Genomic DNA, 25,527 nt, shown 5'->3' on the forward strand with positions numbered 1-25,527 from the left:
TGTGTTCATCACTTTAATGTTGCAGCTCTTAACGGTGGAGCTCATTTTAATGTTGTTATATACGGCTGGGTAGTTTAATCTATAATAATACATCATCATTTAATGGTTGATTATATTTTGTATTAATGATCTGAACCTGCAAAATAACTAAAGTTATTACATTTATTAAAGTTGTTTAAGAGAAGGAAGAAGATTGGATTGGTATCGGATTTTCTGACCATCATCCGTGATTAAATAGCACCACAGTAGTGTACTACTTTTTGTTGTTAAGCTGGACAGTGATTTGATTTTTAATCCCGGTCTTATTATTCCCTCCACTGACTTAGCATAAACAGAGTCAGTTAAAATCGACTTGCACTACACGTACCTTTCATGTAGAAATATTTGCGATAGTAATGGGCTCCCAGGTCTGCGTGCTCTATAAAGTAGTTGCTCTTGCCCTGCTGCTGGACGTGACTCTCTCTGGGTTCCTCCAGGACCGACACCGCATCATTGGGGGTTCGCAGGCTCGACCAGAGTCCCCGCCTCCACTGGGATCGACTCAGACCCACCTGCTCGTCTCCCCCCGTCTCATTGCGGAAGTGGGGGCAGCTGAGCAGGAGCTCGTTGTCGTTGCCGTCGCCTTCGTCCAGCAGCGACTGCTCGGGGTCATCTGCGAGGACCCCGTTGCCTCCACCGCCCTGTGCGGGTGAGGACGGGGTGGCTTGGGAGAGGGGGCGCAGCTGGGAGGCGGCCGACGCTCCTGAGGTGATGTTCTTTTTCCGTCCGATGCTGTCTCTGTTCGTGGCCGCTTCGGTGAGGTCAAACAGGATGCTCTGAACGTCGTAGTGGGCAAAGTTCCTCACCCAGGCGCCGCCCCCGAGGTTGTCATACGGACCTGGTTGAGGAATATGAGGGGGTTTGGCCTTCTTACTTAGACCTTCAGGCTTTGGCGGCTTGGCAGGTTTTGGGGAGTCCCCTACGGGAACAGACAGACCCCGAAAGAACCCGTCAGGCTCCGGAGGGTTGCCCTGCAGGCCTAAAAGCAGGAAAGGGTCTCTGAAGCGGAGGGCGTTTGGACTCAGGGGCCCCTGGTCGTCTGGCATCGGCTCCAGGGCTTGAGTCTGTCTCTCCAGTGAGGACAGGCTGCCGTATTCCCTGTGTAGCAGCACGCCCCCGTCTCCCTGAGCCCCCGCACCCACCTTCTCGCCAGCCGCCCGGGCCGCTTTCCCCCCCGCCTTCCCGGAGGAGTCCAAGTCTCCTAAGGTTACATCGCTGTTACTCCTCTGCATGATGTGGCCCCGGCCCACCGACCTCAGCGTCAGCCCCACGCGGCTCGGAGTGAGGCTGTCTTCCTCGGCTCCATCGGCCTCCCTCCTCGGCGGCCACTCCACTACACCCGCTTCCCGTTTGGGGTCAAAGTTGACGGTGGCGATAGGCGGCCGCATGTTCTGACGGCGAAACTTGCGGATGAAGAGGTCATCTGACTGCATGGTGCCCGAGAAGCCGACTCCGGTCCAACAATCTTTTCTCCACTGTGGTCCACAGCTTCCTGCTCTCCCAGTACAACGTCTGTCCTGGTCTCTACGGTGCTGGCGTGGAACAGGAGCACCGCGCTCGAAGACGAAAAACCCCTCTGAGCGAAAGCAACAAATTTAGTCCTCATTCACACCACTTAAGATGGTTGAACTTCCTCAACCCTTGGGCTCTCGTAGACGTCTCTGTGTGGTGCCGCACTCTGTTATCACAAGTTCTTAAGTGTAAATGAAGAAGACTGAGGAGAATACGCAGCTGTGTCTCGTCGCAGGGGTCCGTCCAGGTGTGCAGATGTGTGTTTCGGTGGTGCTCCAGTTGCGGGGTGCTCATTCCGGCGGAGTAAGGATGAGAGGATCATCACTGGAGCCCGATTCATCTGTGTAGGAGAGACTCTGTCTCTATCAACCCTCCTAACATGACATCCATTCGTCTGCACTCTTCAGTGCCGGCTGCTTCCCTTTTGGTCTGGTCCACTGGCCACCTGTAGAAAAAGAAAGAGAAGGAAATGTCTTTTTTAACCTCATCATTCAACCACACTGCTGCTCTCTTAATCGACAGCTTTATATTCAACCCGTGGCAGCTTGTCACGGAGTACACAGAAACACTTTGTGGACAAGAAAGGCTTTGATAAACAAGTATTGAATTCCAACAATGAAGCAGCAGGCAGGTCTGACGTGTGTTTTATTGTTGAGTAATGCCTTGTACCTCTGTTTTCTTTCATTATTATTCTTTCCTTTACACACTTTCCGTTCCAAAGTTTCCCTAAATAGTTCCATAGCGGACCTAATGCTCAGCACATCCAGCCAGCACACGCTCACAATAGACAGTATTAACAGAGGGGAGGGGGTCTTCCTGGCTCACTGACACTCTGCCAACACACGAAAAAATAAGTGTAAACTGTCTCCCACTCTCACATACGTTCACACACAAACAGACACAGTGTTGTTAGTTCACTCCGGCACCAGAATTTAAAAGAATATATAAACAACAATTGTTAATAACTACCGATATAGTATTTTCAAACAGCTGTTTTTATTCTAAGTCAAAGAAGAGGTTAAGAGTAATTTAAAGGCAACAGTTTTGTGCTAAAGAGTATGAAGCAGTGTGCTTCCCTTTTTTAAAGTTTTAAAGATTCAACGTTTTAAGCTTTGCCTGCGACTTACCGAATAAGTGTTTCGTTTTTCAGGTACAGATCAGCCCGTTTCTGTCATCATCCGTGGCAGATTGCCCCCGTCTTTGACCAAACTGACGTCAATCAACTCGAGCTGAAACCTTTTGCTGCTCTCAATAAGGTACGAGCCTTCTTCCTGTCTAGCTTTTTTCACACGCATCTCGTCTCTCGGCGCTTGCAGCCTAAAGAGCAGGTGCAGCGGTGCAGAGCTGCTACCAGAAAAAGCTTCACACATACGCACACACGCACGCAAAACAAAAATGCTATAGAGCAAAGTGAGGAAGTTACGAGAAATCTTTGTTTCCCTTCCCTGCCTGCTCTCACACTCACACAGACGTTTCCATTTTGCTGCTGAAAAGCCTTTAAAAAGCTTTAAACAAATTAGGAAAGTTGAATAACTTATAACTAATATACTGTTATCAGTAGTTTCAATAGTGTTTCAAGATATGCTAATGTGTGGTGTCGAGGTGCTTACATGCACTTATATCATCTAGAAGACATTTGAGGACACTGGAGGGGCTCTCTGTTAACAGGAAGTGTTGCTGAATGCAGTTTTAGCCAGTTTCTCTTAAAGGTTTTTGTGAATACGGAGTGGATCATCAAAACAAGGCTTTGTAACACATCATTGTTTAATACTGTCTGACGCAGCATTTGATCACTTTCGGCATTGTTCTCTGTCTCATTATAGACCTTTTCATTGCCATTCTGTTGCTAGGGCAACGGCTGTGGTCCAAGTTTACTTCCTGTCAGCTACTGTATTAACAAACATTGCAACAGGAAATACAAAGGGACCCATTTAGACTGTTTATGTTGTTAAATTTGTAAGGGCCTAATAGTGGACACATGGTAGAGAACAACAGCCATCCGAGTTTATGTTTTGGTGCACTACATTTTTTTTAAACTAAACTAAACTATTGATTATATTTGATGTTCTCTTTAAAATAACAACTGCCTGAGCTGTGTGACGTTAATATTTCAACATGAATACGTTGGAAGGACACTGTTTCCTTTGTGGAAACAAAATGGCAACAATCACGTTGAAGTTTTAACCGTTTAAATCCACAATAATATGCATTGTAGTTTGGTGGTGTGGCTCTCTTCATGCAATGCTCCGAAACAAGCCGACACAAGACGGTGTTTCAGCCTGCAGTCCTCCCTGGCAGAGCTCGAGGCGCACAGCGTTTGATGGAAATGAGCACATATAGGAAGAAACGTTCAAAATCCAACATAAATCTAAATGCTAATACAAGGAGGGACTGGGAAGGTGAAGGTTAAATTACTGGAAACAGGCAGGATGCACATTAATGTATGCAGGGCCACAGTGAAGATTCCCCCTGTGCTGCCTAGCTATCAAAAGAATTATCTGCAATGCCAGGAATGTAACTCTGGTGGAGAAAGACTGTAACCTCATTTTATTTAATTTTTCTAGAATGGTCAGGATGGTTAGGAACGAGCCAGAGGACATGACCTCAGCGACCTCAGTGGGAGCTCTGGCCCTGCGTGCATGCAGATAGAAGAGTGCCAAATGTTTCTATGGATGGCTAGTGCTACAAATAGGTTGTGGTCGTATATGATTGAACAATATGTATAACATTGGACTGTGAAAAGAGTGAGGCTTGATTATTATGTTGTTTGCTTCAAATGATACAGAGATGCTGCAGAAGCGGAGTGATGAAAAATGGTCCAGGCTTCTCTCTCCCTGACAATACAAGACATTTCCGGCCATGTGTGGTCCCCATCTGACACACTGAGCGCTGGGTCACACATAGAGAAGCCTCTGTGCACCGTCTTGTACGGTGCCAGGGCTGCTGACATTAAAACCCTGCTCATGTTTCCTTCTGGGAACCTGCGAACGTTCTCAAACATCATTTACCCATGTGGGCACAAATGATGTTTGTCTACGCCTATCTGCAATCATTAGGTGCAGCATCATCTGCATGTTTTCACAACGCCTTGAAAAGGTGCGAACAATCAATTCTCTCCACTGTCTTAAAGTGGGAGTGCAGATTATTGGCAGCAGGTTGTTTTTCTAAAAAAAAAAAAAATCACAGATTGCCTTCATGCTGTTCCAACAACAAGCTGAACTTCCAGGCTCAGCCAGAAACACTCCTGCTCTCCACCAACACACAGCGCGGGTTGAACTTGGACACGTATCACTCGCCGCCTTTGTACGAATCACAAATCCCTGAGCTTCTCAAGACCCCCGACCCATGAATCAGTCCTTGTTTCCATAGCAACCTATCTAGTGCCACCCTCTTTGGATGTGGTATCCAGTCCACCAGTGCTTTATTGTTTACTCTACTCGGAGGGACAAACGGCTCCACTTTTATCAAACAAACCCACGACGGATGATGTTTTTGTCGGAGACGCTGGTCCTCTGCAAACTACAACAACGAGGCAACACAGAAAAACAAGGCGGACATATTGTCTGATGATGGTGATTGACTGAATAATCTTCAGTTTAACACCAGTAGTAAGTCAGTAACAGATAGTGTATAGTGTAGAAGGTGGTAGGCAAATATGAAAGAAACTACAATTATACTTCCCACTATCCAACTGGATGCTTAGACTAAATCAAAAACATGGGAAAAGGTGAAGGTAGCACCCCATCAGGCGTGGCTCTAGGGATGGCAATGTCGGTGTCATTAGTTTATGTTAGTATGCTAAAGCTTTAAAGGGACAGTGTTGGTAAAATCTAGTGGTGTGGTTGCAGATAGCAACCAACTGAAAGCGTTTGTCCAATCAGGAGCGTGTGTTGTGTCTAGTGGCAGCCCACCAAGCGTCCAACGCTGGGAAGCGGCGCGTCCCCTCGCGATAAAAAACACCCCAGTGGACACGTACAATTAGTGTTTTAAACATGAACACAATTAATGCAGTAGCCTATCTAACCTATCTAACACAGCCAAGTTAGATCAGCTAACTTTCTTTGTTTGACACCAGGGATTGTCTGTCTCAAAGCCTCATAATATGCTAAATAACTTTTAGTTCCTAATTAGTTCTTGTGGCTCATTAGTACCTGGTGCTGATTAAAAAGGGTCATATTAAATACTGGCCCAAAAGAAAACTGAGACCTTAAATCCTCAGATGTTGCAGATTTTTAGGTTCCTAATTGGTCAGGACTGAACTGTAAACAGCTTTGAAGAAGAACCGCACAGAACTTGGATCATTATTTACATGATTCCCGTAATCTGCCTGGTCTTTCAGCATCTATCTAGCACAGTGTTATTAAGTTATTTTTCATCCGTGTTTACCACTGTGTGAGCGTAATAAACACATTCCCTTTGCATCAGAATCAAGTACGGGAACAGAAAATGGCACTTCGTGGAAAGGAGCCAAACATTTTAAAAAGCAAGAGAGATTTTCTTACCATAACTGATATACAACGACGTCTTCAATCAAATCTTCACGAGCCCTGACTTCAAAATACACATTACCGCCACATTGACAGTGACTTTCCTTTGAACAGAAACTGTCTGTGTTACCGCTTTAGAGAGGTGTGTGATCTAACTTACAATGAAGTACAAAATAGAGAGGAACTGAACTGTTTTTTCTCTGTCCCCTCAAGTTTCAGCTATTGGGATCCCATTGTATTCTCAGTATATTCTCGGTTTCATTTGCCTGACAATTTAAAATGTCAATGTGCATCCTCCCAACAGATAAACAGCGAAGCTTTGTCATTTAAACAATTACCTTTTGATAAAAAAAAACTGCTAAACTAGAAAAAAAACCAACATAAATTATTGATAACCAGCTTAATGTTTTCCCAGGATACTTCTAGCGGAACAGTCTTACATCAGTCTGGCTTAAACCAAACCCCTAATATGATCATAAATGGATCATTTCGTAATAGCAGGACTGACTGAGTGGCAATAAAAAAAGAACTTAAATATATTATGAAGGCTTGAGACAATAAGCAGCAACGGGAAGCTCTTTTTTTCAAAGCTTTCATTGTACTCTAATTGTAAACGTGCATGGCTTTTTGGTCTGATGATGCTGCATCTCGCTGGTTTAAAGACAGGACACAATATCATAACCTTAGTCTGGATCTCTCTCTAATTACTTTTGGCATGTTGAACTTAAAGGAACCTTTTAAATACAGCTGAACACAGAATGAAACTAAAGAAGATGAACACTGCCAGTATGTAGTTGCATAATTTCCTACAGTACAGTTACAGTTGCATGCACTTCCCATGTTCACACATGAACACTCATTTCTCCGTGTCAGTCGGTGCAGCCGTTGATGTGTGCGACCTCTGATGCTCCCCGGGCCACAACTCTAACGCCGCATCGACACGAAGTTAACCCTTCACTGGGCTGCTTAGCAGAGACCACTTAAACACTTTGTATTAAATGGCTTTGAGGCGGAGCTGCACGGGATCGGATTTGCTGACTTTTTTTGGGATGACTTAAAGGGATAGTTCGGGTGTTTTTTGAAGTGGGGTTGTATGAGGTACTTATCCAAAAAGTAGTAGGTGTATTACCTACAATAGATGACGGCCGGCACGCCCCCCAGTTTGTAAATTGCTTTGCTTCCGTTCTGTAAACTCTGTCTGCTTCTCCAAACTGGGGGCGAGCCGACCGCAACCTACTGTAGGTAATACACTGACTATGGATAAGTACGTCATACAACCCCACTTCAAAACACCCGGACTATCCCTTTAAATTTCCATGATCCAGTTGTTTTGTCATATAAACGCGTCACTGATATTTCCACGTCATCTGTGGCTCAATGGTCTAAAGAAATATCAGTCATTCTCCCGCCTTTCATCCACACTGACTGAGGCTGACTCACCACATGAATCCAATCATGGATCATAACTCTGACATGTAATTCATATGGTTCATGAAAACAGCTGTATTCTCAATAGTTAATAGTAGACAGTGTCGTCTGTGCGGTGCTATTCAATCATTTAAACAATAAACAGAATAAACAGCGTCTTTGTTTCTCTCTCGTACCACAGCATCAGTCCGGGAGGGATGACCCAGACATGCTGATGCTCTCCAGGATTGTTTTTAAAGCGTTCACTAAAACACTCGGGAGGGATGCTGCCCTCCGCAGATCCTCTCACGGTACCAGAGCCGGCCTCCGTCCCAGAGAAACTCAATAATGCATGTAGACAGCAGTGTTTAATCCTGCATCTCAGAGCTTAAAGCTCCGTTAGCGGCCAGTGGACAGTAATTATTGTGCTCACATGCTCCAGATAAACTAGAGTTTATTTTAGTGCTGAAAAAAAATCAATTTCTTTTGTGTGCCGAGCGCCATCGTGTCCATCAGAGGTGATGACAGCGACAGGTCTGCCTGAAACGCTCGGAGCAGAAAAAGGAAATATGAAATTGCACTGTGGAGCGGCATCATTTGATCTGCTTTTAAGGATTATATCTCTTTGTATAGTGTTGCACCATTTGTTTGTTTTTTTGCACCAGATGTTTGGTTTAACTGATGACTGTGTATGAGGTCCACTTCCATGTTAAATCCAGGACAAGGTTAATGGGCCTCTGGTGTACAACGTCAGGACACAGTGTAGTCAGAGGAGAGTCCTATTAAAACTCACACCGTTTTTGGGAAGTCATGGTCGCTTGACTTACTTTGCACCCTCTCATGAAAGTCTGCGTCCTGTGAAACAGGAAGAGATGACTGACTTTTGAACCCTGGGAGGATGGGTGTCGTCATTGTTTCAACACTGCGGCATGAATGAAGCAGCGTTCTGCCGGTAACCAAAGTCGACCTAACCACAGCTTGTGTGCCTTTATCATAATGAACGCTGATGTTGCAGTCACTCAAAGTATCAAATGGTGGAAGAGAGATCGTGTCCCGATATAGACGATTGAGATCCGATCTGCTTTCTCTTCAGGTGAAGACGCGGAAATCGGCTTAACGGCTTAGCGGCAATTAGATGTGATCAGTGACAAAGGTTGTGCGCTTACTGCGGCCTTATCAACCCTGTCACATCAAATAGCAGCAACTGTTCAGGCTTGATGTCGTGATTCTTTTCTTTTTGTCACAATTGAAGACTGACGTTGTGAAATACACCGCAGCATGCCGCCACATATTAGGCAAGAGGTCTTTCAGAGCAGCAGACTGTTTTGAATGTGACATTAAAATGATACATAAAGATGGAGAAACCAGCACCAACACCATCGTCCGGTTACTCTGCACCTCAGGCGCTGTTTAGACCTGAACGCACTCAAGACGCACTGAGATCCGATCACTCAGACCACATTCAGAGGTGGTCTGGGCCACATATGGCCACATTCTTTTAGCAGTGTGAATGTGTCCTGGGCCACATTAAGGACCGCCTACTCTATTGGCGTCCCGCCGCTGGGAACGGCTTCTGTGCTCTACTGTATTCTGTCAGTACAACTGTATTTTATCAAAATATATCTTATCTATAGGCTACATTTCTACAGACTATCAGACTAGGTACAGGAAGTGCATTATTATCATTCTGTCGGAGATGTGTCTGTGTTTTTGTTCCGGTTCTTTGCACGGAGCTGACACTCGCCCGCCCGCTCGCTCGCTCTCATGCCCGGCTTTGAAGCTCTTTACGCCGTTGAGTGGCAAAGGCGGCGGTGTCAGCGACACAGAGGTCACCGGGGACCGCCGGTACAATAACCTTATATTTTAATGCTAATAAAATGTACCCAAATTCACGAATATATAGGATATTACTACTGACATTCATGTAATATTACGCAACGTCTGATGTATTAGCCGTGTGTTTACTACGTGTTTATTTGCATATAGAGCGGGGAATTGAGATCGGATCACAAGTGTTCACTCTAGACGCCTGTGGAGATGCATTCTAACGCCAGGTGTGAAAAGACGTACTTAGAGCTGTCAACTTGTGATCCGATCACTCGGGACGCATGTTAATGCCAGGTGTGAACAGGGCCTCAGAGAACATCTCACAAGTCACAGTCTGGAGGTCAGCTGCTGTAGTGTTGCCGTCCATCCTCGTAGTTAAAAGCCGCCTTGCCGATTCTTAACCACAAGGTCTAAATCAACTCCTAACAGTGATTGATTTTGGGAAATTTAAAGCCGGGCTCAGTCTCACTCTCATTTATCGATCCCATGCAGCCCTGTTACATTTGAGATCAGGTTGCATCCCTTTGCTTCGCTGCCCGACGTGCGACACTGAAACCGACCTGGCCGCTTTTAAGAAAGTAAATGTGTATTAATGTGGTTAAAAAACGAGGTCATCCTAATGCCCAACGCTTGATCTAGGAATCCTCAATCTACCCCCGCCCCCCACCCGCCCGCCCTTACCACACTGCGGACAGTGAACTGGGCCAAGTCCAGAGGCTGCTAAGTGGATGGTACTGCAGCACTCTCTTTTTTTGTAACGTGTTTTATCTCTCCTTTTCATTCAAACAGTTTGCAAACGTCAGTCTGAGCGATCGGTCCCCAAAGACACATAAGCCTGCATGCCTGGCAACCGGTGTGCAACGGGCCGATATAAAAAAAAGAGGGTAACTGACAAGGTGGCAGGAAAAAGAGCAGGTTTTTGAAGGAATTCATTAAACTTTGCAGCGACAGAGACCGGCGCTCTAGCCAAGTATGACTGTAACCCACAATTTGATCCTGTCATTGATAATCGTCCATTTCCCCGCTGTGCATCCACATATTTCAACCTTAAATATGACACATGTATCATCACTACTACTTGTGACTGTTGCTCTTTGAGTTCTTGGTCTAATGATGTTTTCACAACACTTCAAGGTGAAGCTGACAGATAACAGCTAAGAGCAGTTACGTCATTTAGAGAAGTTGTGATTATTTCCTTCACGTACGCCGACTGAAGCATCACAACACAGAACATGCAAAGCGAACCACACCTTTCTGTCAGTTGTCAGTAATGTTACAGCGTGTTGATGCTAATTCGATTCTTCAGTGTTAGTATAATAACATGTTTCTACCTCCAAGCATGTCTGAAATTACTTTCATATGTCAAAGAAGGGGCATGATTAGCTCCAAAAAAGTCTGGAGAGGAAAATATTTCCACCGATGGAAATATTAAAAAGACAAATGAGTCTGTAAAAATGTACCTTTCATTTCAAGGAGAGCTGCCCTCCTTTAAATGTGTCCTTCAAAAATTTGAAAATAAAGTCTTCTGCCTAATGAATTATGAATGAGGCTGGGCGAAAGGGGCCGAGGGTTACCAAGACGTTAATTATTCATTGGCTGGTTGCTCCCTCGTCCACTCTCCAACCGTCTGGGATGCACACAAACCAGAGCTTGAGCTTTGTTATGACTTATATCCAAGTCTGTGTCTGACTTCCTCGTGCACGTGTGTCTCATGTCTTACAGTAAACCAATACGGTTGAGGTCATCAGTCGTGTGGCTTCGGTGCCGTCTGGTCCGGTTTCAGTTCTTTTTTTGGGGCGGTTTCTTTGTAAAGAGACGAGGTTTTACTGAGAGAACAAGCTGCTGAAATGCACAAGAGTCGGAGCAGCAAATGTGAATGTTTCCCAAATCAGTGCATGTATTATATTTTTACTCATAGCGGATGCATAATCAGCGGACCTCCCCCTTCGGTAAATGCAAAGAGGAAGTATGCTCAGAAAAGCTCCCTCTATAGTATTGTCCATATTAAAACCTCACTTCCTCTCAGTAATAAATAGTACAACCTAAAACTGATGAACCCTCGAATACTAATCCGAGCGCTATTGTTTCTAACGCGACCTACGTGCCGTTCCGCCGCAGTAAGAGAAAGTACCTAACTCGCGCTATTGTTTGACATGTTATTTGCCGTGACATCAACACCGTGTGCTGGCAGAGCACTGCCACTTCCTGTGTATCTGAAAATACACCTTGTGGCAGGCCGAGTGTGTGTGTGTGTGTGTGTGTGTGTGTGTGTGTGTGTGACGGAGGGACAGGCGGGAGAGATTTAAGGCCCGAATGTGAGACGCTCTGAATGCACGTGCGTCTTTGTGTGCTGACTCTATAAAAGCCTTATAGAAGTGGCACACTGTCCGCACAGTGACAGGAAGAGCAGCTGTCCCTCTGTGACCGCTCTGTGTGTGTGTGTGTGGGCGTGTGTGCGTGTGTGTGTGTGACAGGGAAAGGAACTGACCCTCAGCTTCATGACTGCATCTATTATGTTGAGACACAGTTCACGGTTACTCCTCCATCAGAGGAAAGGAGATTGCACAATATTGCTTTAATAGCACTCTGAACTGTTACCCCCACCTCGTCTGCTTTTTCAGAGGAAGAGACGCTGACCTCCTCCGCTTCCTCACTGTCCCTATTGTCCGCTGAAATGTAGCCGAGAGCCCATGAAATGGCTGCAGCGTCAACAGTGCCCACACACACTCATCACCATTTCTGAATCTTTTTTGTTTATGGGTGCACATCTCCGAAAGCTGTCTTCACTGACTCTGAATAAGTGTTGCTCATAACACAAATTGCCGTCATTATTTGGAGACAACCGTCTCTTGTTGACTTTCACAGCTCAGGCATCGGTAAAGTCTCCACACACCTTTCACAGAGAAATCAAGGCCTATCATCCGAGGAGGAGATTACTGTTAAACTGATGGCCTAAGTGATTATCTAATATGGATGGTCAACCAATATGATATCTTGATTTGATCAATCTTGATATCACCACGTATAAGGAAGTGTAAATCTAGTTTATGTACTCTTGCAATAAAGTATAAAAGAAGAGAGGAGATGGGCAGCAGTATCGCGATATTTTGTGGGAGTCCAATATTGTATCGATACACCGACGTCACGTATCGATCTTTTATTATAGAAACCTCTTAACAATTCAACTCTATTCTGTCTTTCAGAGGTCAGTCTCAACGCCAGAGTGAAGTTAATGGTATCATATGAAACTAGAAAACCTAAGGAATCCATCGATACCAACCATGTCATGTTAGATTGTCGGGAATAACGCTAAATAATGCTCCAAAGTCACGCTAAATTTTGGCGTGGATAAACCGGCGTGGCCATTTTCAAAGGGGTCCTTTGACGTCTGGCCTCAAGATATGTGAATGAAAACTCGGAGAGATAAAACATATTTTGACAAACTGCATGATTCGCAGTTGAAAAAAGATGATAAATTGCGATATATCTTAACACAATACTCAGCAAAATGCTAATATGGTATCGTGGGACCTCTGGGGAGTCGGTCCCCTATAGGCAGCAGTAATGTAATGATGGATCCACTGCAGCTAGCACCTCTAAAACCTGCACCTTTACCTTGACGCTAGTGTAGCTAGTAACAAATAATAGAAGGTTCAAAAATCATGATTGTCCAAATGTGAAAGAACATCCTACTAACACACTTTTGTGGCTTTACATCTGCATGTTGCAGACAAGCTGCAGTTTACAGCCTCTCTCTCTTGCCTGGTGGCCTCGTGTCATTTACACCAGCGGCTCTGCACCTTCTGACCTACATAGAAACGAGCGGCTCGTGCACCGATATGCGAACTGTGGCGATGCAGATAGAGGCTGATTTACTGCGATAGGCTTAATTGTCATAAGAAGCAGCAGGTTGTGTTTGCACTTGAATGAAGTGAATGAAAACATGTGACATTGCGTCACCAGGAGACTGCTGTGCATCGTGTGAATTACTAGCGTGCACTAAAGCTTGCATGGGATGAGTCACTGAGTCATTACAGACAGAACCTGCTCAGAAGTTTATCAGTCTAAATGCCTGGCCCTGGAGCCAACATTATTATTTCTGGTGCTAATTCTTCTTCACTAAAAGGTATAAAAATTGAAACTGCTGTGAATGCGAGGCACTTATTTGTGTCACATAAAAAAAAGAGCAATAATTTAAGAAGTGTGGCAGAGCTTAATTTCAAAGCAAATGTGAGACACCCGTCCTCATCCCTCTAAGGTCAGTCTCTTGTGTGCGGCTGCTTTTTGTCCTGTAAGGTTAGAGCAGAGGTCAGCAACCTGCGGCTCTGGAGCCTCTTTAGCCCCTCTCCAGTGGCTTTGAATAAAAAAATATATGGAAATGAATAACAGTTATTTTTTTAACATCAATGTTGTAGGCCTAAACTGTTTCTTACATTCTCCAATTGTAAAAAAAAATATGTAGCATATACACCAAATAACCTAAATCATCATTTCAATCAACTAAAATGTGCATCGTAGCCTATGTATGTCTTGGGCCCGGCGCCTTATCCTCTAATTTTGCCAAACCTTAAAGCTGCAGTAGGCGAGATTAGAGCAAATATGATTAAAAAAAGTTATTTCTATAAAACGGTTGCTATATCGTGATAGTAGTACATGAAACAGGTAAACTGAAAAAAAATCATGTTCCTCTGTGTCCTCCGGTGCTCCTAACGGCATCTGCAAGATTTCACAGACCGGAGGAAAACAAGCAGTAAGAGCTGATCTGAGGTCTGCTGTCCAGCTGCTGTCTATGAGAGCCGGCTGTCAATCACTCGCGAACTCCGACCAAACGGTCAAACTAGGCAGCGCTGATCAAATATGAATCAATATTCTGTTACGTTAATGCCTATTTCTCTCCTCAAATGTTTTCAGAATCATCTTGTAGTGTACGGTTTAGCTGTAAAATGAGAGTTTGTGACGCCGCCGCCATTGTGAAATCTGGTGAAGGAACGCCAAGTTCTGGTCACATGACCGCAGCACAACCAATAGGAACGCTCTCTCAATGAAATGACCTGTGATTGGTCAAAGTTAGATTTTCTAAAGCCTGAAAACAGAGCCATGAGGAGGAGCAGAAGTCTAGTTTTCTCTCAGAACACTTGAATTACAATATGCTGAAAGGTTATTATGGAATTTTTGCCCAATGATGCCAAAAATATACTGCCACTTTAATAGCTCAATAAGCTAGCTAAGGATTCCAAATCCAAAAAAAGAAAAGTCTTTGAGTAATCTAATATTGCGTGGACAGATTCAACAACACAAAAAAGTAATATTGAAAGACATTTTCAGAACAAGCGCACTGCATTTAAAAAGCTTTACAAAAAAGATATTTTGTGGAGGTATATGGATGAGGAAGAGTTGTGTTAAGGGTTGGTTTATATTTATTTTTTAAAGGTCCCATATTATACTCATTTCAGGTTTATACTTGTATTTTATGTTTCTACTAGAACATGTTTACATGCTGTAATGTTCAAAAAACACTTTATTTTCCTCATACTGTCAGCCTGAACATGCCTGTATTTACCCTCTGTCTGAAACGCTCCGTTTTAGCACTTTTTGACGGAATTGCGATGGAATTGCAACAGAATTGTGTTGCTAGGCAACAGCTTTGGACCATGTGTACTTCCTGTCAGTAGATGTTATTCACATACACTGAAACCAGGAATAAACTGGGACACATTTAGATTGTTTAGGTTTAAAACTGTGTAACGGTCTAAATATTGTGTATTTGTGACATCACAAATGGACAAAAATCCTGACAGCTTGTTTCAAATACAGAGTTTCTGAATACGGGCTGTGTGTATTTCCCTGTGGATAGAGCGTTTCGATACTTTCACAGTATTTATCTAGGACTTAAGCCTGCTTTATAATAAAAAAAAAACATGAAAATCTCACTTAATATGGGACCTTTAACTCCGGATGGATATGTGGGTTGTAAATAAACTTGGGATGCTGTTCATATATTTAATTTGGGATGTAAACAAATCTGGGATCATTTATATATTATATTATCATTCTATGATATATGAGTTAATAGAGGAGAAGTGAGAAAGGGGTAGGGACATATAAGTTTTACTTCTACCTACTCCTTTTTGGACACTGTTACTCTTGTTTTGTTTATTATTATACATCTGTTTTTTTTATTTCTATGTTCCAAATAAAGTCATTAATTCATTAACAGCAGGAGCTTCCAGACAAATCTCCTGAGATGTTTCTTCAATGTCCTGCCTCTCATTTGGACTCGGGTCCTCACTGCATAATAGGCTGTGTTACCTTCATCATGAGGCTTGAATATGTTTAAGCTCGAAAGACCCCTGACCGCTGGGTTAGACAGACTCTCTCACTTCTTCATTAGCGCCGCCTTTAACGTGTAAATGAAACAGTTGAGGTTTTCAACTTCCTCCTCACAGTTGTGTCAGAACAAAGAGGCCCCTCGGTCGAAAAATAAATATGATATTTCATGTTAGCCCAAGAATAGACTATTATACTTCATGAGGGTATTTTTACACTCCTCTCAGCGCGGGAGGTTTTCTGCCTTTTTTTTATCTCTATCTCGCCATCTAAAGCACAGCGATGAAGTGTGACGTGGCGCGAGCGTGAATGGCCCGGTCCAGGTCTGCTTTCAGTGGCTCTGAATACCCTCGAGTGCACTTCTCCTGTAATAGCAACGTGAACAATGAGAAGGAGCCACTGCACCACTTAATGGTTTAATGTATGTATGTCATAACTGAGAGGGACATTGTGATTAAGAACAATAAGTGTATTTCTGAAAGGGAACATGCTTCATGTTGAGGGATTTTTGTACATCTAAATATGTCTAAATATAAAAGATATAAATGTAAGTATTCACAGCAGATGCTTACATAAATATGTCTCATACAGGCAGCAGCTTCTACATATTTTAGCACTATTACATCAGGGTTTTGTTGTTAGAAATCTTTTTGCTCTCTTTAGAGAGTACAATTATTATCAAAACTATTACATAATTTATTAAAAAATTCATCAACAATGATTATGCTCTTTGTAGTTGAAGCACCTATTTCTTTGTTCACCCTCGACTTCACACTCGGCACAGCCGATGGATTTGGGGGTTTCAGACAGGATATTCATGACTATTATTCCTTTGTGTCGTTTTAAATATTTAACATAATTGTTTTGTGCAGACAGTGGGTGTTTTAAAATCATCCGGGGATATTTTTTTAAAGCTCAAGTCTTTAAATGGACATTTCAAAAAAGACCGCTGTAACCACAGAGAATTAACTCCCCAAATGATTAAAAAAAAATCTCACTGAACCGTGCAGTCCTACTCTGCAGAGTACTACTAGACAGCAACAGCCTCGGACAAAACCGCCAAGGCCTGAAACTCTCAGACCGGTGTGGCCGGGGGAGGGGAGGGGGGAGGACAGGTGACAACAGAGAGCACAAGCTAAGAGGATCCACCCCGGAGGCTTTACACTGCCAGCATCCTGCCATTTGATGAGGAGAAGGCTCCGCCTGTCCAACTGCCTCCCTCGCTGAGCCCCCCACAGGGAGCCTGCCGGGGTGTAGCCGTGCAAAATGGCTCCAAATGAGAGGGATGATACGATGCTGACTCAGACCAGAACTAAATCTGCCTGGTAACCTTGCAGCATGTTCACATCAAAGTCACTTTGCTCGTATCTATGTTGGATTTTTGACAACTTTTTGTCCAATAAACATACATGGACGTCCTTGTATGGCGCAAATTGCAAGCACCTTTAGAAATTGTTTGTAACCTGCATTTTCCTCTTATTGTCAAGACTGCTGATTGTGTCTTTGTGGACAGAGAGTCATTTTAGAAGTCTGCATAGAAACAGGACAACAGCTAAAAGTTGAAATCCTGGCAGACGAACAGCATCAGGAGATATCAGCTTGGATCTAGTGACTCAATGTTACCGCACGACTGTGATGCTGCTGACAAACTGTCATCATCATTATTCAGTGTAAAGCACACAAAGGTTACTTCTCCACCTGCATTTAAAAGGGCAAATAACAACAACATACTGTCGCTCTCTTCTACAACTAGTTGTATCTCTCTATTAGAGGGAGACCGATTAATCAGTTTGGCCGATTAATGCTAACTGGGCTCTGATAGTCACGTAGGGATATACATCACTATCTTGCACAGAGGCTCCCTACACAAAGTCAAGGTAGAGGAGAAGTCGAATATATCGCAACACTATCTGCTCTTTTTCCACGATATAAGACAGGCAGACCGGGAGGAAAAGATCATTCACTGTTACTTTAATTTACCAATTTGGCGTTCACTCTTCCAAATAATCCAGCCACGTTACCAACCATTACACACTTTAAGATCCTCCGTGCACCCGAGGACGTGCACGAACATTAACGGTTTATAAGAATGGCATTTAACAATGTAATGGGTCGCGCAACAGAAGTAATCCCGGCCAGTCATACGCCACATTGTAAATGAATAGAACATATTCCAATGATGTAATCCACCAAATCACACTTCAGGATATTCTCTTACAAATGACTACATTTGGAGTGACAAAAAAACTGAATTATTAAAAACAGCGTATGCAAAAGTAACCGATAAAAGACGACTGATTAATCAGATATCGGCTTCTTCCTGCTGCAAACTATCGTTATTACTTCAGCCTTTAAAAATCCAACATCAGTCGACCTCTACATTCTGTGATTTAGTTTTATAACAATAATGATTCATTAGTCAGTCAGAGGCTACGGTTGGTGTAAGCAGTGACTGAGGGAGCATTTAGGATTATTTTTAATGGCCCCGCGAGACAATAAGCACCCAAATCTGAATCCACAACATGACACACACACACACACACACATATGTACTGTTATACACTCCAGCTCTCTTGGCTCTTGTTTGGTGCAGGAAATAAAAGTAGGCCGATCGATTCAAGAGTCTCCTCTGACTCTGCTCCCCCTCCTACTCAACCTGGAATAGTACCACAGAAGGAAAAGACACCCCTCGTTGTAAATTATCACACTAAAAAAGCTGAACCCTTCATGCATGCATGCTATTTTTTGTTCATGGAGATTTCAGTTTATATCTGTGAGGTTCGACTAAAAGTAGAAAAGTACAGGAGTCTTTTTGGATTCGTTCAGAGGTTTTCAAATCTTAAACGTGTCAAATAGCTGCTGGACTGAAAAATAACAGACTGAATGCCAATACATTCATGCAGAAACTTCATGAAGACTAAGTGTCAACTGCGCCCAGATCAAACTGTGCTCACATCCTGGACGTCACAGTGTCCAATCTAGAGCAGAAACGAAACTGATCCCAACTTCTTAAACATGATGATTTGATCATTTTCTTTGTTTTTTATGGAAGTAAACTAAACATTTGGGTTTCAGACTGTTGATCGGACAAAACAAGCGATGTAAATGTCAGGCTTGCGCTCTGTGAAATTAAAGATTTTAGCAGCCAAACAATTAAATGATTGAGATTAATGACAGATTATCAATAATTCTGAGATGAAACCGTCAGGTGCAGCCCTAATCCACAAATCTCTCATCACTAATCACCACTCACATATTAGCTCATTACTAATAGCAGGCAGAAATGTCCTTGTCATACATGTAATTGTTCGAGGTGATTGGATTATGGAAAATAATGAAAACCAACTGGCGCTATAATTGCTAAACTACTTTACCAATAGAGTGCATTTCCATCAGTTCGACTTAGAAAACAGGAGGGAGGGCAATTAATAGAGCAGTTTTGTTTGGCAAAAAAGAAAAAATCAATTTTCATGGAGATAGATAGCAAATCATGGACGACAATGGCTCCAGTTATTCTGCTACCAGTAGGCCTTTAAATTGAATTTTTGATTCTGTGCACCTGCTCTGTCAAATAACACACAAGTACTCTGGATTAAGGCGTTTGCATTTGATAGATGCACTTTTTTGACGGACTATTTTGATATATATATACTGTACAGGACGCACAGCGGGGTGGATGGCAGCGGAACAAGAAGTCGACAGCAGCTGAGTTGGATGAATAGGCTGCATACTGTTAGCACCGTTGTGTCAGCGCACTCCACGCAGACACACTTCATCTTTACCATAAAGGAGAAGTGTAGGTTCAGTAAAACAAGGCGCGTTCAAAGTTGACCCTGATGAGAAACATCCCACCTTTCTGCCAGTCAACACAATGCCATCAAGTCAGCTATCACACGTCCGTCCTTCCATCACGTCAGGTCCAGCTAGCATTTTATTGTTTAAAATGCTAATGTCAACCACAGTGCATACCACACTGGACGAGGAGCCGTGCGGCTCAATGTAAATTAAATGGCCCGTCCATTGAGTGCACTGGCTTATGTAAGCTGCTTGTCTCCCCCCCCCCACCCACCCACCAACCCCCCAGCTCTCCATCCCTGCCTTTCTTTCCCCTCAGCAGCCTTATCCATCCCCTGAAACCTTAACGTCTCATAAACACACAGCCCCATCCGAAATTGGAGAGTGCAGGGGGGTTGGTGAGGCGGGTGACTGAGGAGGGTGGGGGGGAGGCCTGACTCCCGCATCCCTCATTTTCTCTCTGCCACCATGAAAACAACACCCCAATCCCCCGGTTGTGGTTCTCCTCCATTCCATCATTGTTTTGTGCACATCACATGCAGCAGTGTTGTCACAATGCTCTTCATGCACACAAATCCCCCCAATGCACGCCACAGACTTTTTGTCTTTGAGAAAATGCACAAAAAAAAATCCTGCTCCTCTTTTTGTTCCTGCATCTTCTGTCTCTCTTTCATTCTCTCAGTGTCCCTCCATCCATCCATCCATCCATCCATCCATCCATCCCCTCCTCCTCCCTCCACCTTGCCCTCATCTCTCTGAGTCCTGCAGCCACAAGCGCTCTAACAGCAAGGTTTCGCAGTGGCTTCTTGACAATGTCACAACACCGTTTTTAAGACAATCCTGCCTCGTTGGGAGGACGCACAATGGAGGGAGACAGGAAAGATGATGGGGGGGGGGGGGGGGTTAGAGGAGGGAGACGAGGAGGGGAGGGGAGAGGAGGGGGGAGGCCGGGGATGAAATGCGACAAAGGTTGCGAGCTGGATTCAAACCTACGGTGTCGCGTGTAAATGGCATGTACGGAGCTCGCTGGGTAAAATGCATTTTTAAAGAGCTGACAGCAACACAACGGGTGGAGAGGCAAAGGGACGGCGAGCTGGGTGGTGATATGATAAAGCCATTATTTCATATCCTCTACTGCTCTCATACATTGTCTCTGGGAGTATAAGAGCATGCCTGTACAGAGGTATGTGGCATACACGGTGTGCGGATTCCTTCCATCTGAATTCATTATCATCAGAAAGAGGACGCGGGGAGGCTGGAATGTGAATTCTCCGTGATCTCAATACAGAAAAGAAAAAGGCTTACCTCCACATTTCAGCTCAGCTCGACCCTGCCTTGTTTCATCCTGTTCCTCTCTGCCGACTCCCTCCCCTTCTCTCCCCATGACAGCATTTTTCTGCTATCTATCTCCACGGTGAGGCTCTCTCTGCTCCTCCTTCAGTTCCTCCTGTCTGCCGTTCTCTTCCTCTCTCCAAAAATAAAAACACACACACACACGCACTTCCCGATCTCTGTGTCTACCGGCTCCTCTATATTCTGTTGTTAAAGTCAAAGAGGCAGGTTGATTTGTGCTGCCCTCCCTCCCTCTTTCTCCCTCTCTCGCGCTGATTCTATTCCATTCACATCACACTAAAGCCAACCCCCTCTTTCTCTCTCTCTCTCTCTCTCTCTCTCTCACACAGCTTTACCCGGCCTCTCTCCTCCCCCCTCCTCCTCCTCCTCATCTCCTTGTCAGAGAGAGGTTGAGGAAGCGACGGACAGCCGCGGCCAAGAGGAGAGCTCTCTGGGTCTCAAACTGAGCATTCAAAATGCTTCAGTGGCAAGACTGCGTTTACAAAATGTGCTGAATCAAGCACTCCTCGTATAATAACATGACACGCACAGGCAGAAATGTGGAAGATTAGATGCTGATGCAACATTGAATCAAGATAGTCGCCTCCCACAGTTTCTCTATCTTTCTCTTCACTATTATATTAATGGAAAGAGGCACTCAAACACGCTCATTTAAAGTCTCATTTCTCTGTGCCAAAGTAGACATTTCTGCACGAGAGAGATAAAGGCTCACTCGGGGTCAAAGGTGAAAAGTGGCAGTGTGTGTGTTTGACAGTTTGTTTATTTTGTAGAGACCTCTGTGTACTCCCCAAACGCAGCCAGTGTGGGTCGAGACCATAACAAACAACCTGCTTAAGAACAATGAGTGTAACAACACAGCTTTTCCTTCCCCATCATTCATCTTTAAAAACACATACCTGAGAATTTGGGCAATGATGTTCATGAGAGGAGAGGACAGTCATGCTGCTGCAGAGCCAAGTGTCCGGCACCATCCCCCCTAATTACTGTACCGAGTCCCGTCCTGGTCGTACCATATGGCCGTGTGTGTTACCAGGTCAGTGGCTCTGGTCTGGGGGTTGTGGGGCGGGGGAGGGAGGAGAGGCCTGCGTTGTTGGTGGTGTGTGTGCCTTGAAGAGATAAGAGGAATGAAAACAGAGGCACTAGTTGATAGCAGTTAAACGGTGTTCTTTAAAAACAAGCATACCTCAGTGTGTGTTCATCCGCCGCCGTCAGGAGCTGGTTTTTGGAGTTTTTGTCGCCTCCTCCGGCGTCCGGCGTTGTTTCCATCTAAAAGATAATCCAATAAAAAAACAAGTCATTACCTCATATACAAGTTAAATTACTCAAACGTCACCTAACATTTCCACGTGGCAATGTGTTCATGGATATCTTGAACTACATAATTAAAACATGAAAATTATGGCTGGTTTAAGGAAGTCAAAGATTATACAATATATTAATACACTCTACACGTGATTTACTGGGGTTTATATAGTAGCTGGAGCATGATTTGTGATGGTCTGAGCCTCTCAAACTGTTCGTCACACCAGAGGTCATTTTGGACATTCAGTGCTACAGTGACACCGTGTGGAAATGTTCCACTAAAACCACGAAGACTCAAACGCTCACAGCTCTGCAGAGAAACACATTATGTCCCTCTTATGACATGTTATTACATTAAACAGGACATCACATGAAACAAAGGCAGAAAAAGGGCCGTCAGCAACATAACAACACAGGCTCGTTCTGAAAGTTTTGTCTGATTAATTGTACAAAACCAAAAGATATTTAGTATATAATCTTCTAAAAAAAATCAAATCATCACATTAAGAAGCTGAAACCAAAGAATATTTGAATTTTTTGCTTGAAAAGTGACAAACAATTTTTTATTTTTCCAAATCGTTTTCCAAACTGACTGTTTAAGCCGTAGGCTGGACTCTATTTTAGAGCTGCAATGATTAAATTCAAGAGTTTTATTTACCATTTGCACCGAAGTACATTGGAATTCTGAGCAGTTTACACCCAGTCAGCTTTAAGAAAAAAAGTAGAAAAGGAACAAAGTAATTACAGTACAAAAAATAAGTAGCACATTCAACTCAACACAATAAATAAATAAATAAATAAACTAAACTACCCTCCGCATAGGCACGTTACCCCCAGAATACAAATATGTGCTCCATGAACATATTAATCGATTAGTTTTCAACTATTAAATTATTCGCCAACTAATTTGATAAGGAAAAAAAAGTCAAAATTCTCTGATCGAGCTTCTTAAATGTGAATATTTTCTGGTTTCTTTACTCCTCTGTGACAGTCAACAAAACAAGACATTTGAGGACATCATTGACTAATATTTTCACCATTTTATGACATTTTATAGACCAAACAACTAATCGATTAATCGAGAAAATAACCGACAGATTAATCGACAATAAATAATTGTTAGTTGCAGCCCTACTAGCTGTATTCTCTTGCAGTAAAAACAAGCCAGATATACAAAAATATAATACAAAAAGCAAAATGTCACATTAAATCTCTCTTATTTCCCCATTCACAACATCTCTTACTAACAGGCAGGAAAAGGACATTCAATATAGACTCTATATACCTACACAAATATACTATGAACTGTCTTTATCTTACCTGTTAAAACCTATTATTGCTTGGTATTTTTTTCCTCATTTGCCCACCATACTGCATGCTGGCTTTTATTGAGTTTAAATTTTGTTTTTACTCATCATTGATGTGCCTGAGTGGATTTGAGGCAATGCAAACTCTGCAGGAAATATCATTGTTTGTATATCTGGCTCCTGTATTTCTATAATAAAAAAATATTCTTGGATCTCAGAGGCCCAGATAAAAACACAATCTGCCACCAGTCAGGAATCAGGATGAGGAAATGTAGTGAATGTGAGGAAGAGCTGCCCAAATGAGTAAACGTAGTGAGGATGTTAGATTAGTGTGAAATTCTTCTGAGCCCTCAGGGGGGCTGGTGTGGCTCTGCCAGGTGCAGAGAGAGAAATGGGTGTGATGTGATGTTTGGGAGGTTTCACCAGAGCTGAGAGGAGAGAGGCTGATAACTCAAACCTGAATTGCAGAAGTTAAACAGCTTCAGGCCTGAGCAGCACAGCCAAGCTGCAGACAGAGCAGAGAATGACCCTGCAGAAGAAGAAGCTGCATGTTAGTGAAGGTTTGTCAACTGTTTACCTACCTAGTGGGTCAGTGCAGTAATAAACTAGTTTAGGAAAACGTTCATTTAACTTACTCATGCAGCACTAACATTAAGGTACTCACTCGGTTTAGGATCATATTTAAATAGTTATGCATTTACCTGTAGTTTGGATAACCAGACTTGATCCACTGCAGGTGTCCATGTCGTGCAAATGTCCCCACTTCCTCACCAGATGTAATATAATTACAAGTTAGGTTTCCTCTCAACAAACATCTCTATTGGCTAATTTCAGCTGAAACTTTGGTAATGACATTTTGCACGCTCAAGAAGGGAAGCTCCTAATGCTGCCACCTGGTGGAGATTATACACACCTGCTGATAAAGGAGATTAAAGCTGCAGTAGGCAGAAAGTTAAAATTTTAACTCAAGTGTTCTGAGAGATAAATAGACTTCTGCACCTCCTCATGGCTGTTTTTAGACTTTAAAAATCTAGTGACGGGAGGCTTTGGCCAATCACAGGTCATATCAGAGAGAGAGCGTTCATTCAACGGAAGCAGCTGTAAATCACTCACAAACTCCAATTAAACGGTCAAACTAGGCAGCGCTGATCAAATATGAATTAATATTCTTTTACTGTAATGCCTATTTCTCGCCTGAAATGTTTTCAGAAACATCTTGTACTGTTTAGCTGTATAATGAGAAGAAATTGCTTCGGCTGGTGGGCGGTGCTTGGTATTTCTTCAACTGATCCCAACATGGCAGAAACATTCTAATTTTACAGCTAAACAGTACACTACAAGATGTTTCTGAAAACATTTGAGGAGAGAAATAGGCATTACAGTAAAAGAATATTGATTAATATTTGATCATCGCTGCCTAGTTTGACCGGAGTTTGTAAGTGATTGACAGCTGCTCAGAGACGGCAAGGCTCCAGCTCGGCTCCGATTAGTTGTTTTCCTCCGGTCTGCGAAATCCTGCAGATGCCGTTAGGAGAACCAGAGGACACAAAGGTACATGATTTTTTATCAGATTACCTGTCTCATGTACTACTGTCAGGATATAGTTTATAAAAAATAACTTTTTTAATCATATTTGCTCCATTTCTACCCACTGCTGCTTTAACGACAGTTCAGTATATATGACACATTGCATTGATTTCATCTTGATGATAATCTCTCACACTACGAACAGACTGAAGTTATTTTCTACGCAGCTCTGCAGGGGTTTTCATTTTACAGATGTGAGACAGTAATGTCAGGGATCTCTAATATATTATCTATTAGTGTATTATATTATTAATAATATATTAGTATATTAGTGACATCCGTTAAACATGACCTTACCTGTACATACAGTTGAACCCGGTTCTCTCTGCCAATAAAAATACTGCACACTGAACAGGAGAAAGACTCACCTTTTAAAAAGACATTTATGACACTTTCATGTTTTAAGATTTTTTTTTTATCAATTCAACAAGCTTTTTATATCAAACGTTCAAATCATACTCTCAACTGTGTGTTCACTTAAAGATATGCTAAATAATTTCAACAGGGGAAATCCATCGTCCTTTGTGACATGTAAACATAAAACACAAAATGAAAATAAGATACCACTTGTACGTCTTTTCCTG

General features: G+C 43.1%; 1 protein-coding gene across 5 annotated transcripts in view; it reads right to left on the reverse strand.

The window, feature by feature from the left end:
* sipa1 (signal-induced proliferation-associated 1) overlaps positions 1–21,797 on the reverse strand; it is a 39,053-nt gene extending 17,256 nt beyond the window's left edge. For 4 of the 5 annotated variants that reach the window (XM_074611731.1, XM_074611734.1, XM_074611733.1 and 1 more), the window contains exons 1-2: positions 2,679–2,808; positions 368–1,996 (exon numbers count right to left, since the gene is read on the reverse strand). In XM_074611731.1, the coding sequence (XP_074467832.1) occupies positions 368–1,472 (1,105 nt within the window). In that variant the 5' untranslated portion in view covers positions 1,473–1,996; positions 2,679–2,808. Of the gene's footprint in view, positions 1–367; positions 1,997–2,678; positions 2,809–21,643 lie in introns of those variants that run through there. The other variant, XM_074611732.1, reaches the window with a different exon arrangement.
* Positions 21,798–25,527: the final 3,730 nt, after the last annotated feature.

The sequence above is a fragment of the Sebastes fasciatus genome, chromosome 16 (assembly GCF_043250625.1).
Source record: "Sebastes fasciatus isolate fSebFas1 chromosome 16, fSebFas1.pri, whole genome shotgun sequence".
NCBI lineage: Eukaryota > Metazoa > Chordata > Actinopteri > Perciformes > Sebastidae > Sebastes > Sebastes fasciatus.